The sequence below is a fragment of the Thamnophis elegans genome, chromosome 16 (genome assembly GCF_009769535.1).
Source record: "Thamnophis elegans isolate rThaEle1 chromosome 16, rThaEle1.pri, whole genome shotgun sequence".
Lineage (NCBI taxonomy): Eukaryota > Metazoa > Chordata > Lepidosauria > Squamata > Colubridae > Thamnophis > Thamnophis elegans.
Window position 1 is genome coordinate 22686066 of NC_045556.1, and position 12635 is coordinate 22698700.

General features: G+C 46.3%; 1 protein-coding gene across 2 annotated transcripts in view; it reads left to right on the top strand.

Annotated features, from left to right (window-relative positions):
• Positions 1–203: 203 nt before the first annotated feature.
• Positions 204–12635, top strand: part of DIS3L (DIS3 like exosome 3'-5' exoribonuclease) — a 35335-nt gene continuing 22903 nt past the window's right edge. For both annotated transcript variants that reach the window (XM_032233528.1, XM_032233529.1), the window contains exons 1-4: positions 204–341; positions 4710–4863; positions 10118–10246; positions 11890–12025. In XM_032233528.1, the coding sequence (XP_032089419.1) occupies positions 212–341; positions 4710–4863; positions 10118–10246; positions 11890–12025 (549 nt within the window). In that variant the 5' untranslated portion in view covers positions 204–211. The remainder of the gene's footprint in view (positions 342–4709; positions 4864–10117; positions 10247–11889; positions 12026–12635) is intronic.

A 12635-nucleotide genomic window follows, 5' to 3' on the forward strand; every position in this document is an offset into this window, starting at 1 on the left:
GCGACAACAACGTCCACCTTTTACCTCAGACATTGGTGAGAAACGGCAGCGGAAGTGGCGACGCCCTTTTCGCGCGGTTCCGCCCCTCCGCGCGCGTCCTTTCTATTAGACCCAGCCCCTCCTCGGGGACGGCCAATCAGAGGGACAGGAAGGAGGGCTGCCCGGCAACGGGAGGCGGGCCGGCGAGGGAGCCCCCCCCCTTCTCGCGGAGATGTTGCGGACCGAGAAAGTGCTGCTGCTGCGGAGCCTGCAAGGCCGCTCCGTGCGGGTCGTGCGTGAGCACTACCTGCGCCTCGACGTGCCCTGTGGCAGCGCCCTCTGCCGGGCGGGCTGTCCCCGCGGTGCGTTGAGAGCGAGGGCGGAGCTTCGAGGGGGCGGGGCGGCGGCTTTGGGAATTGGATGGTCGTGGGAACGCCGTTCTCGGCCTTCCCGTGTGTGGGCGGGGCTTGTGAATGCGGGGGGAGCCAGGAAGGGGCGGAGCCAAGGGGAGGTTTTCTGTCTGATCTCAAAATATTAGTTTCATGGGGACAGTTTTGTGTGAATATGTGAACACGTGTTGAGTTGAAAAGAGGCTTGTTGGTGGAACAAAATCACTGCTGTTGCTGAGAGCTTTTATTTCAGACCCGCTGAAGGAACTCAATGTCCATTGGAGGCAGGGCTGTAAACCTAATATTGTCGTTTAAAGCTTGTATGTTAAGAAGTCAAAGAAGAAGACATATTAGGAAGTTTTGGTTTAAAAAGAGAAAAGAAAAAAGATGGACTTTTTTCTTTTCTTTTTTTTTAAACGTTTTAGTACTTTGAAGGAAAAATGGTGGGGGAAAAGGCTTTTCCCCACCCACCTTTTTCCTCCCCAGTAAAGTCAAAGAATTTGAAATAAAATACTGAATTTTGGAAATAAAACTGGGGACAGTTCACAAAAACTACTAGGTGCAAATGGAAAGACGCATTATTTCCATAGCAAGAAACATGGTTAGAATTGATTATTTTATTCAAAGAGGTAAATTTGTTTTCATTTTAATTTCACTTCTGGAATTTGTGCTTGTGAAGGGGGGGAAAAAACTTCATTACTTTTCATTGAATGCAAAGGGATGGGGGGGGGAGGAAAGTCAAAATGCATAAATGCATTTTAAAAGTAGGCTGTTAAAGCAACTTCCTTAGAAGAGAAAGAGTTGCATTCCAGCCCTTTTCTTACCTTTCCCTCCCCAGAAGCTTCTGGTGAAAGGCTTTGAGGGTCATCCCTAAGTGATAAATTCAGCCCAGACAAGCAAATGGAAAGAATTTATTCCACGTTTTTATGGTAGCTTGCAAGAAGAAGGCTTCATGCCGAGCAGAACGGAGCTGGAAGGAAGATCAGATTGCTTTTTGCACAGTTACAGGGGCAGGAAAGGCCTTACAAGCTATGTAGGTTGAATCTAGGAAAAGTATATAGGATTCAGGCATAAGCCAGCTTTAAACTGTAGGAAGGAAAATCCATCTGGTTCATTTCCAAGGTGGGAGAAAGATGCTGAAATTAACATGGGGGCTGATTGGAAAGAAAGTTTATTGATGGAGAGAACCACACATAAAGACAGCTGTGCAGTTTTGGGTCAGCTGAACAACCAGCTGAGAGGAAGGGTTCTTATATGGTTTTGTGCTTTTGAAGTTTGGGATTTGTACAATATGGGCTTTGTGTTTCTAAAAAGGGTATTGAGCAATTCCCATGGTGGCTGATGGATTTTGTCCTGTGCTGGATTTGGGTGAGGGGCTGCTTGTTATAATCCTATTACTCATCTTTTGTTAGCTGTCAAACCTTGCTGCAAGGGGTTTGGAATGGACTTCTGTTGGTATTATTTGTTTTGCTTATGAATGGAGCCATCTAGATAGTTGGTTTTCAATAAGCTTGTTATTCTCAAGTGCTGGCATCTGCTGTGGGCTATTTAAAAGACTGGAGGCTGCTTTCTGCCTCTAAGAGCATGTTTCTCCATTTCTCCTGCAGGGAAATATAATATTCTGCCTCTTTTAATATTTCCCAAAATATTTTATTTTTCAGTGGGGGGGGGGGTGTCTTTCCACAAAGTAGTCCTTGACTTGCAACCGCCACTGAGCCCCAAATTTTTGTGGCTAAGGGGGACATTTGTTAAGTTAGTTTTGACCCATTATATGACCTTTCTCACCACATTTATTAAGTGAATCACTGCAGTTAAGATAGTCCAGGGGTCGGCAAATGTAAACACTCAAAGAGCCATATGGACCTGTTTCCCACAGAAACACCGGGAGCCACAAAGGTCCTAACCGGAAGCCCCCTGTTCAATTCTGGAGCTGACCGGAAGTTCGGTTCCCCCACCATAGAGTCTGCTCCTAGCGTGGCATACTTTTTCCTCTACCTGTCATAACCGAAAGCCCTATCAGTTGTGGAGACAACTGGAAAACCACCCCCCTTGCCATAGAGTCTTCTCCTGGCGCACGGTGCTTCTCTCCCCATCCCTCCCCTCCCCCACCGGAAGCTCCTCAAAATTGTGGTGCTGACTGGTGACGGAGCCGCAGCAGAGGGAGGAAAGAGCCACATGCAGCTCCAGAGCCCCAGTTTGCTGACCCCTGAGTTAGTCACACACTTGTTAAGTGGCTCTCCCCATGGACTTTGCTCGTCAGAAGGTCTCAAAAGGAGATCATACGACCTGGGGACACTGCAACCGTTATAGATACGAGACAGTTTGGGCGTCCAGGTTTTGATCACAGGACGGTGGAGATGCTGCAATGATATGAAAATTGAAAGCTGTTAGAAAATGTTTCCTCACCCGAATTGACCTTTACTAATGTCCTTTACTCACCTGTTGGCCTTTACTAATAAAATAGATACGTGTTCTTAATAAAATTATTTCCAGATCATTTTAGCAATGCAGTCTCTTTCTCATGGAGGGGTGGGGGGCAGATGACATAAGGATGTCTCCCCAGGACTAAATGTGATACGTCAAAAGCAGAGAGGTTTTTTCCTTCATGATTGCTTAAGGATGAAATAGGATATTTTAAAAGGATATCATTCAATTGTTCTCATCAGGTATTTAATTCAATTTCTCAATGTGCATACCCTGTTGTAACTCTGGATGCAATGTTTGTAACTCTTGAACTAAACTGCTTCAATACTGTGAACAGCATGTCTGCTTTTGATTTTTCATTAAAAAGCATGGGAAGTCCCCTTATTGATACAGGCATTCTCAAAAGATGAAGTTTGGTTTGAGGATAGCACCTTGTCTCTGACTCTTTAAAGCAGCTGCAGGGAAAGACGCAGTTGCTTTCAATGCCGCATCTTGCCCTTGGGTGTTTCAGTGCAGAATTTGAGTCCAAAAGGCTTCCCAGCCCCAGAAGAAACCTCAGTTGTACTTAGCAATAGCAATAGCAGTTAGACTTATATACCGCTTCATAGGGCTTTCAGCCCTCTCTAAGCGGTTTACAGAGTCAGCATATTGCCCCCAACAACAATCCTATTGCCCCCAACAACAATCCGGGTCCTCATTTTACCCACCTTGGAAGGATGGAAGGCTGAGTCAACCCTGAGCCGGTGAGATTTGAACAGCCGAACTGCAGAACTGCAGTCAGCTGAAGTAGCCTGCAGTGCTGCATTTAACCACTGCGCCACCTCAGTTCTATACTTGTAGGCAAACCCTCCCATTTTATGGGTGATGGCCTTGACAGCAGAATAAATGTTCTCTCCTCTCCCAAAAGGATGATTGTTAAATAGCTTTAATAATATCGTCTAGGTCAGTGATGGCTAACCTTTTTTGGTCAAGAGTGCCCAAAGTGCACATGCGCACATATGCAAGTGCGGTCCCGCACATGAACCTCCAAAATGCACACACCCTGCCCCAATGCATGCACATGCAACCCCGTGCATGCACCCTGACCCCCCCACCACCACGCGCATGTGTGGCAGAGATCTGAAGCCCAGCTGGCCGGCAGGAGGCATGCACAGCAGAGCTGAACCGGGGCGACGGCTCATGTGCCATCAGAGAGGGCACTGCATGCCACTTCTGGCACCCATGCCACAGGTTTGCCATCACGGGTCTACTTGTAACTCCCATGGGTTCAATTCCAGTAATCATTGCTGTACTATTACCTTCTCTTTGTCATTAATGTTGAAGTCATTGCTAATCATGTTCCCCCCTGGTCTCCGTTTCTAAGTTTTTTTAAAAAGTTAAAAACTGCATAATTTCCCCCTTCTGTACACTTTTAAACCTAACCTTCTCTTCCCTTCTTTCAGCTTTTTCCTTTATCCCAGTGATGGCGAACACCAAGGGCTGAAAAGGGAGCATGCGCGCACGTACACTCGTCTGGGCCACAACCCAGAAGAGGAGCTGCTGAGGGAGCATGCACACGCTGGAAAATGGGCTTTGGCTTCCACCGCACACATGCGCATCAGGCAGCTAGTCTTACAGTTACTGGCATACATGCACGCGCGACTACCAGCTACCCTTCCCGCAATGCATGCAGATTTCCAGTTTCTGGCCCCACTGCATGCAGGAAGGCAAGCTGATGGTCAAGCACGCATGCACACCAGAAACCCAGAAGAGAACATGGCTTCACATATAAGTTCGCCATCATTGTAAATTAAAATGATGGGATACATGAAATTTATCCCATTTTAAATTGTAAATCTCTCAGGACTCCCCTGCCTGTCATCTTCACACCTGAGAACATCATTATATACATTGCTAATAATTTTTTTCCTGCTTCAGATGGGAAATTGCTGTCCGATGATGCCACTCACTATGTTGTGCCTGACTGGAAAGTGCTTCAAGATTACCTGGAGATTCTGGAATTCCCTGAGCTGAAGGGGCTGGTTTTCATGCAGACCGCATGTCAAGCGATGCAGCAGCAAAGAGGCCGCAGGTATCTGGTCTGCTCCGGGAGGGTTGGCACTTCACAGGCCAATGCAGCCCTAGGTTGCATCAACAGAGGCAGTTTCAAGATCATGTGTAAGGCCTGGCCTCTCCTCCTCCACCTCCTCATCCTCCTCATTCGAGAAAGAAAAGACTCTTGAAACTTAGCATTTCAAAAGGGACCTTTTATTGAACAGGAGTGATAGCAGGGCGAAATCAAAGCAGGCTCTGAGGGTTCTCAGGCCATGCAGTTAGAATTAAAGGAATTAGAAACCCCTCCCAACAGCCCAGTCAAGCCGCAGGTGTGAAGATGTCATTGTACCAGCCACTTTGAGAAAGTGATAAGGGGACTTTCGCAGGGTCAACCTCTGCCGGCTTTACAGTGATACAACCAGTGGTGGGTTCTTACCAGTTCGGACAGGTTCAACCGAACCAATAGCAGCTTGGTGGCCTGGATTGCGGGAACCGGCAGTGACCCAGGCCTGCCACGCGTCCGAACCGGTTCTCCCGGCAGCATAGGTGCCACCATCTTCTTGCATGCACAGAGCAATTTTAGTTGTATTGCACATGCGCGCGTGGCGCAGCCCTTAGCAAACCAGTAGGAGTCTCTGTCAGAATCCACCTCTGGATACAATCCACAGGGCCCTTCCATGCTCCAAAATGTGAGAAAATGCCGGCGTGCCTAGGGGCCAGGCTAACGGTTATAAATCAGTGGTTACAGGATACATAGGAGAGAGAGCGATAAAGTATAAAAGTATACAAAGTATAATAAAGATGTATAATGAATTAGGATCCCCCTCTTCACGGATCTGGCATCATGTGACATGATAGTACTCTTTATTTATGTTATTTATTGATTTATCAAACTTCTTAACCACCCATCTCCATCACAAAGGGTCTGTTTGCTGCACCAGTAGAGGCCATACTTGGAAGGCAGGGTGTCCTCAACTTACGACCACAACTGAGCCCAAAATTTATGTTGTTAAATGGGACATTTGTTCAGTGAGCTTTGCCCCATTTTACAACTTTTCTTGCCGCGTTTGTTAAGTGAATCACAGAAGCTAATAACACAGTTGTTAAGTGAATCTGGCTTCCCCTTCGACTTTGCTTGTCGGAAAGTCGCAAAGGTGGATCAGGTGACCCCAGGACATTGCAACCGTCATAAATGGGAGTCAGTTGCTAAGCATTTGAATTTTGATCACGTGACCATGGGGAGGCTGTAACAGCTGTAATAAGTGTGAAAAATGATCATGCATCTTTTTTCAGTGCTGTTGTAACTTTGAATGGTCACTAAATGAACTGTTGTAAGTCGAGGGCTACCGGTCCTGTGTTCAATTCTGGTCACTATAATACACAAAAAAATGTTGAGACTCTAGAACCATGATGGCAAACCTATGGCACGCAGAGCCATTTGTCAGGGCATGCGAGGCCTTCTTTTGACTTAGGCCTTCTTTTGAGGCCATTTTTTACCTTCCGGAGGCTTCCCTGAAGCCTCTAAAACAAGAAAAAACGGCCCTACGGGCAAACCGGAAGTTCAGAAAAATACTTCCGGTTTGCTCATAGGGCCGTTTTTCACCTTCCGGAGCCTTCAGAGAAATCCCCTGAAGGCTCCGAAGGTCAAAAATCGGCCCTACAGGGAACCTGGAAGCTTGGGAATTGTGACTTCTGGTTTGTCCGTAGGGCCGCTTTTCAACCTCCGGAGCCTTCAGGGACCTTCAGGAGGCTTCCCTGAAGGCTCCGGAGAGCAAAAAATGGCCCTACGAGCAAATCGGAAGTCACCATTCCCGAACTTCCAGGTTCCCCATAGGTCCAATTTTGTCCTCTGGAGGCTTTAGGGAAGCTCCTGAGGCCTCTGGAGGGTGGCGCTGGGGGGAGGCTGTTTTCGCCCTCCCCAGGCTCCTAGAAAGCCTCTGGAGCCTGGGGAAGATGAAAAAACCACGGCAAAGCTGGGGGTGGGGGTTTGCCGATTGTGCGCATGGTCCCTACCAACCCTATTATTCTATGTTCTGGATTGTTTCCACTCTGCTTTTCCACCAAGAGCCAAGCAGGGTGAAGGTGTTGGAATAGTGGCTAGAGAAATCCAGGTTCAGCTTTGCTGTCAGCTACAAAAATTGGTTGGGTGACTTGGGTCCAGATGCTGTTTCTCAGCCCAACCTACCTGACCAGGTGGTTGTGGTGATGGGGAGGAATGGGAGAAGCAGGAGATATGTGTGTGTAGCCTTGAGCTTCTGAAGAAAGGTAGGATATAAATCCAACATCTTCTGACATTCCAGTTTTCACCTAGAATTGATGGATGTTTATGTTTCCATACCTAGATCTGTAAGCTAAAATACTTCCATTTATTTGCAATCTGTGATACATGCATGCATCAATCCATCCACAACATACTGTTAATAAAAAATTTTAAATGAAGATTTGCAGGCCCTTCCATATTTAATCTACCTTGCAAATTAATAGACATGCTTAAAATCACATATTCTTTAGTTTGCAGATTTATTTCAGATTTACAGTGGCATTGGAAAAGCCAAGATATACAGAATCAAACTCTAAAAAGTATACTGGAGTCTCTTTTAAAAAAAAATCGATTGCAAAGGTTAATAATCTGCCTTGGCGATTATATGAATACATCCGTGCTCTAAATACCCTTGAGACCTGAAAGGTTAATCAGGGATGTTTTTTTTTATAGCTGACATTAATTATAGCATCATTATCTATGAATATATTTCAGAGGTAATAGAAGATTTTAATCCAAAGTCATAATACAGCAAGTTAATAAAAATGTTTAAAATCTTTCTGCCGCTGGTATGTTTTTTGTTTTACTGGTGGACCCTCCATGAATCGTGAAAATGATTCCATGTTATGCCTGTAAAATACTTACTAATCTATTTCATTCCTGACACACCATATGCCATTTGCCTCTCCGTGCAACCTCCCCATAGTCTGACAGATGGGGTTAAATATTCCTCACTAAACTTGGAAGACATGGGTGTGATGGCATGTTTCAGTGGCTTAAATGAATTATTTTTGATTGACACCTTATTCACATAAATACTTATGCATAGTTTGAATTTTTAAGGTTTGGAATGCAATGCTTTTTTATTCAGATATTAGCCGATAATCCGGCATTTCCTGGGTATTTATTTATAGGGGGGAAACATAATTTATAATGTTGGATTTTCCCCCTTGCCAGAGGGAACCCCCTTGTGGAGTACTGTGAAGCCTTTACCATGGCAAATGCACTGTGCTGTACAGTAAAAGCCATTTTACAGCACAACAGGCTGCATCTTAAAAGAACAAATACCCGGAGGGGTGTTAGGAGTGTCTTACCCCCACAATATTTTTTTCCAGAGAGAAAAATAGAAAACAGTGAAGGTATCTTATCTTTATCTTTCTTTGTCTCAGTCTTTATCTTATCCTATTATTCTATCATTGTTCTATAATTCAGAATTGTGAAGTTTCCAACTGGTACCCAACAGGTGAATATGTTCACATAGGTTAGGGCAGCTCTCCAGACACCCTCCAAATACGCAGCGCAACCCCAGGATTCTCAAAAGGACCCTTTGCCTGGGGGAAATTTTGCCATCCGCCTCTTGATGGGAAGCCCCAATAAAGGAAGGCTGGCCCAGAAACCCCTCTGGTGCTTTTGTTGGCAAGGAAATCTGGCTGTTCCTTCATTTACTGACGATATGGTTGGATTTAAATTGATTTCATTTCCTTTATACAACTGCCCATTTACAACTACAGGTAGTCTTCAACTTACCATATTTTTCGGATCATAAAACGCACTGGAGTATAAGATGCACCATGATTTTGAAGAGGTAAATTTTTCAAAAAGGTTTTTGCACTCTGCATGCCTCATTTTTTTGCAAAAAAAAAGGGCATGCATAGCCTTTAGGAGGCTTGTAGAGTGCTCCTGGGGGCTGGGGGGGACAAGCAAAAATGGCCCGTTTTTCACTCGTTTTTGCCCTCCCCGGCCCCCAGGAGCACATTGCAGGGCTTCCAAACCTCTGCACCTCCATTTTTGCAAAGGGCACGGGGTTTCAGGAGGCCAAAAATGCTTTATTCAGTCTATAAGACATACCCAGACTTTCACCCTCTTTTGGGGGGGGAAAGGTGCATCTTATACTCCAAAAAATATGGTATAACCATCATTACGCCCCAAATTTCCGTTGCTAAGTGAGACATTCGTTAAGTGAGGTTTGGCCCATGTTACGACCTTCCTTGCCACATTTGTTAAGTGAATCCCTGCAGTTAAGTTAGTAACATGGTCATTAAGTGAATCAGGCTTCCCCACTGACTTTCCTTGTCAGAAGGTGGCAAAAAGGGATCGCCTGACCCGGGGACAGTGTGACCATCATAGATATGTCTGGAGTTTGGCCGTGAGGTTGCTGCAACAGTCCTAAATGTGGAAAGCAGTCAATAAGTCAGTTAACAGTAACAGTAACAGAGTTGGAAAGGACCTTGGAGGTCATCTAGTCCAACCCCCTGCGCACGCAGGAGACCTATACTAGGGATTCGAACTGCCAACCTTTCTGAGCGACAGATTCAGCCACTGAGCCAGTCACTTTTTTCAGTGAAGTCGTAACTTCAAGCGGTCACTAAATGAACTGTCGTAAGTCGAGGACTACCTGTACATGACTCTGAGTGGCTCATTGCATTAAGCAGACATGGGCAAACCCTTCTAAAATGTGCCCAGGTGCAGCCCCGGCTGGCAGGAACAGCCCTTCCATTGACCTGACAGACTGGCAGGCAGAAGGAGGCGCTGGCATTCTTGTTGGCAGGCAGAGCAGGGCAGGGGAAGGGATGCCCAGGCAGGGACAGGTGGGGTGGCTGGTGAAAACGCTGTAGGACACCACCTGGCCAGCCACCTGCTCCTCACTGAAGTGGTTGATGCCCTCCAATAAATCACTGCCATCAGATGAAAGGCAAAAATGAAACAGAGCCCAGAAGGAAACTCATTCAGGGCCCTCTGTCACATTACACAATTCCTTTGATGTAGCTGTTCAATAATTTCAAAATGCTATGTTGCTTCTAAAATAAAAAACCCTCCGTGCCAGTGCGGTTCTTCACGTAGTTTAACATAACATATTATCTGAAGCTCTGTATGTATATACTGTATATCCAGATTTCCTGGCAGCAGATGAAGTCTGCAAATGATTTGAGCAGGAAAGTCTAAATATGAGGGATGGCTCTTTCGTGTCTTAAATAATGAAGTTGTTCTCCTTCTCTCTCAAACAGCCTCTTGTCTTCTGCTTCTTTTACAGGCACTACAATAAACTGCGGAATTTAGTGAGGGATGCCCGTCGCGATTGCATTATATTTTTTAATGAATTCCAGCTGCTTTCTTATTTGCCACGAGAGCGGGGAGAATCGCTGGAGAAATGGCAGACCAGGTAGGTGCTCCACGTAACGCAGCCCTGATGCAGGGCAACTTGAGCTCAGCGGTGACACCTTCGTGGTCATCAGACCAGGCGTGGCCTGGGGGATGATCGTTGTCTCGGGAGCCCTTGACTTACAGCCAGGGGTGGGCTTCAAAAAGTTTAGCAAGAGGTTCTCTGATTGCTGGGTGGGCATGGCCATGGTGGGGGTGGCCTAGTTGGCCTCCTGGACCAAGGCAGGGTGTTGTTGTTGTTTTTGCCTTCCCCAGGCTCCGGAGGCTTTCCTTGAGCCCCTGGGAGAGAGAAAACTGCCTCCTCTGGACTCTGGGAGGCCCGTTTTTCACCCTCCCCAAGCCTCCAAGCTTACCTCGCATCCAGAACGGTCCGCATGGAGACTCCTGGGAGGGTGGGGTGGGCAAGGCCAGCCACGGATGGGATTTGGAGGTTCTCCAAATCGGCCATAACGTTAGCTATGGGTTCTCCCGAGTCCTGGGCATTTCGTAACAGCCCATCCCTGCTTACAGCCCAGAGTTTATGTTGCTAGGTGAGACATTTGTTAAGTGAGTTTTGTCCCATATTTCCATTTTTCTTGCCACGTTTGCTAAGTGAGTCACTGCAGTTGTTAAATTAGTTAACCCGGTTGTTAAGTGAATCTGGCTTCCCCATTGACTTTGCTCGTCAGAAGGTCGCAAAAGCGGATCACGTGATCCCTGGACACGGAAACAGTCATAAATGTGAGTCAATGGTCAAGCATCCGAATGCAAATCACGTGACCGTGGGGATGCTGCAACGGTCATAAAAACAGTCATTGTTCCCTTTTTTAAATGCCTTTGTAACTTTGAATGGTCACTAAATGAACTGTTGTAAGTCGAGGACTACCTGTATCAGGGCAAATGTATGCAAACAAAGCAGCACAATTGAGACTGCCTGGATCTGTTTGGAGTGATACCGAAATAAGATGTGCATCGTTTTGCATCCATGTGTTTTTGCTCTATTTTTCACCTATGGTCTTATTCCCTGTTCCCTCTTTTATACTCCGATAAAATATATTCTGATAAGGCCTAATCAATCAAGTATTACTGTAAAGTCATGTGGAGGGAACTCTCTTTGGTGTTCAGCAGTGTTGATCAGGGAACCTTTGAAGGACTGTGTAGAATAGGGGTGTCAAACTCAACTTCATTGAGGGCTGCATCAGGGTTGTGTTTGACCTCAGGGGGTGGGGAGGGCAGGCTGGACATGGCCAGCTCAACGTCACTCTTGTTGGCCGCTGTGGTGGCCCAAGCGCTCTGCCAGTGAAAACAGGCTCCCAAGGAGGAGGCCGCTGCAGTCGAAAACGGAGCTCAGGCATGCGGCCCTCCCGAGCTCCGTTTTCACTGGCCGAAGATTGCAGGAGGCCGCGGCAGCCAAAAACAGAGCTCGGGAACCCGTTTTCACTGGTGGGCCAGTCCTTTTGCTGTTTCAAGGGTGGACTAGATCTAAGTACCCCGCGGGCTGGATCTGGTCCCTGGGCCTTGAGTTTGACACCTCCGGCATAGACGTAGAGGGTTGTGGCATGTTTTCAAACGGCAGACATTAAGTGGTACAAACTGCGGGATCAGAGTGAAATGAGAAGATGAAACTTGACATCCAAAGATAAATGTGAACGCTGATTCTCCTAGGAGTATTTACAACGCCTCCGTGTGGTACTATAATCACTTCTCGGGCCAGATGCCCATCGTCATGGTAACAGAGGATGAAGAGGCTGTGCAACTGTTTGGCAGTGAAACGGAAGGCGTCTTTGTGATCTCATTCAAGGTAAGGCTTTTGTGCTGTTCTTTTGTGTACAGGTAGTCCTCGACTTACAACCGGTCGCTTAAACTACTTTGGGGCTACTTAGGACCTGGATTCTGATGGTTGCCCCTGCCAACAACTATTGAACCTGGGGTGCAGACATATTTAAGACCATTTGAAGCATCCTTTGTTCACATGATCATGTTTTTATTCATTTACTAGCTGATAACCTGGCGTTCTCTGGTTATTTATTTATAGGGGGGAAATGTCCGTATCAAACGTAATTTCTAATGTTGGATTTTCCCCCTTACCAGAGGGAGCCCCTTTGTGGAGTACTGTTAAGCCATTACCATGGCAACTCCACTCGCTGTACAGTAGAAGCCATTTTAAGGCACAACAGGCTGTATTTTAACAGAACACACACACCAAGGGACATTAGGGGTATCTTACCCCCACAATATTTTTTATCCAGAGAGAAAGTTATCTGTGCACCAAGTTTAGTTGAAATTGCTCGAGGCGTTCCAGAGTTATACTGGAACACACACACACACACACACACACACACACACACTCACACTCACACACACACACAGCCATTTATATATATATATAGAGAGAGAGAAGATGATGATTT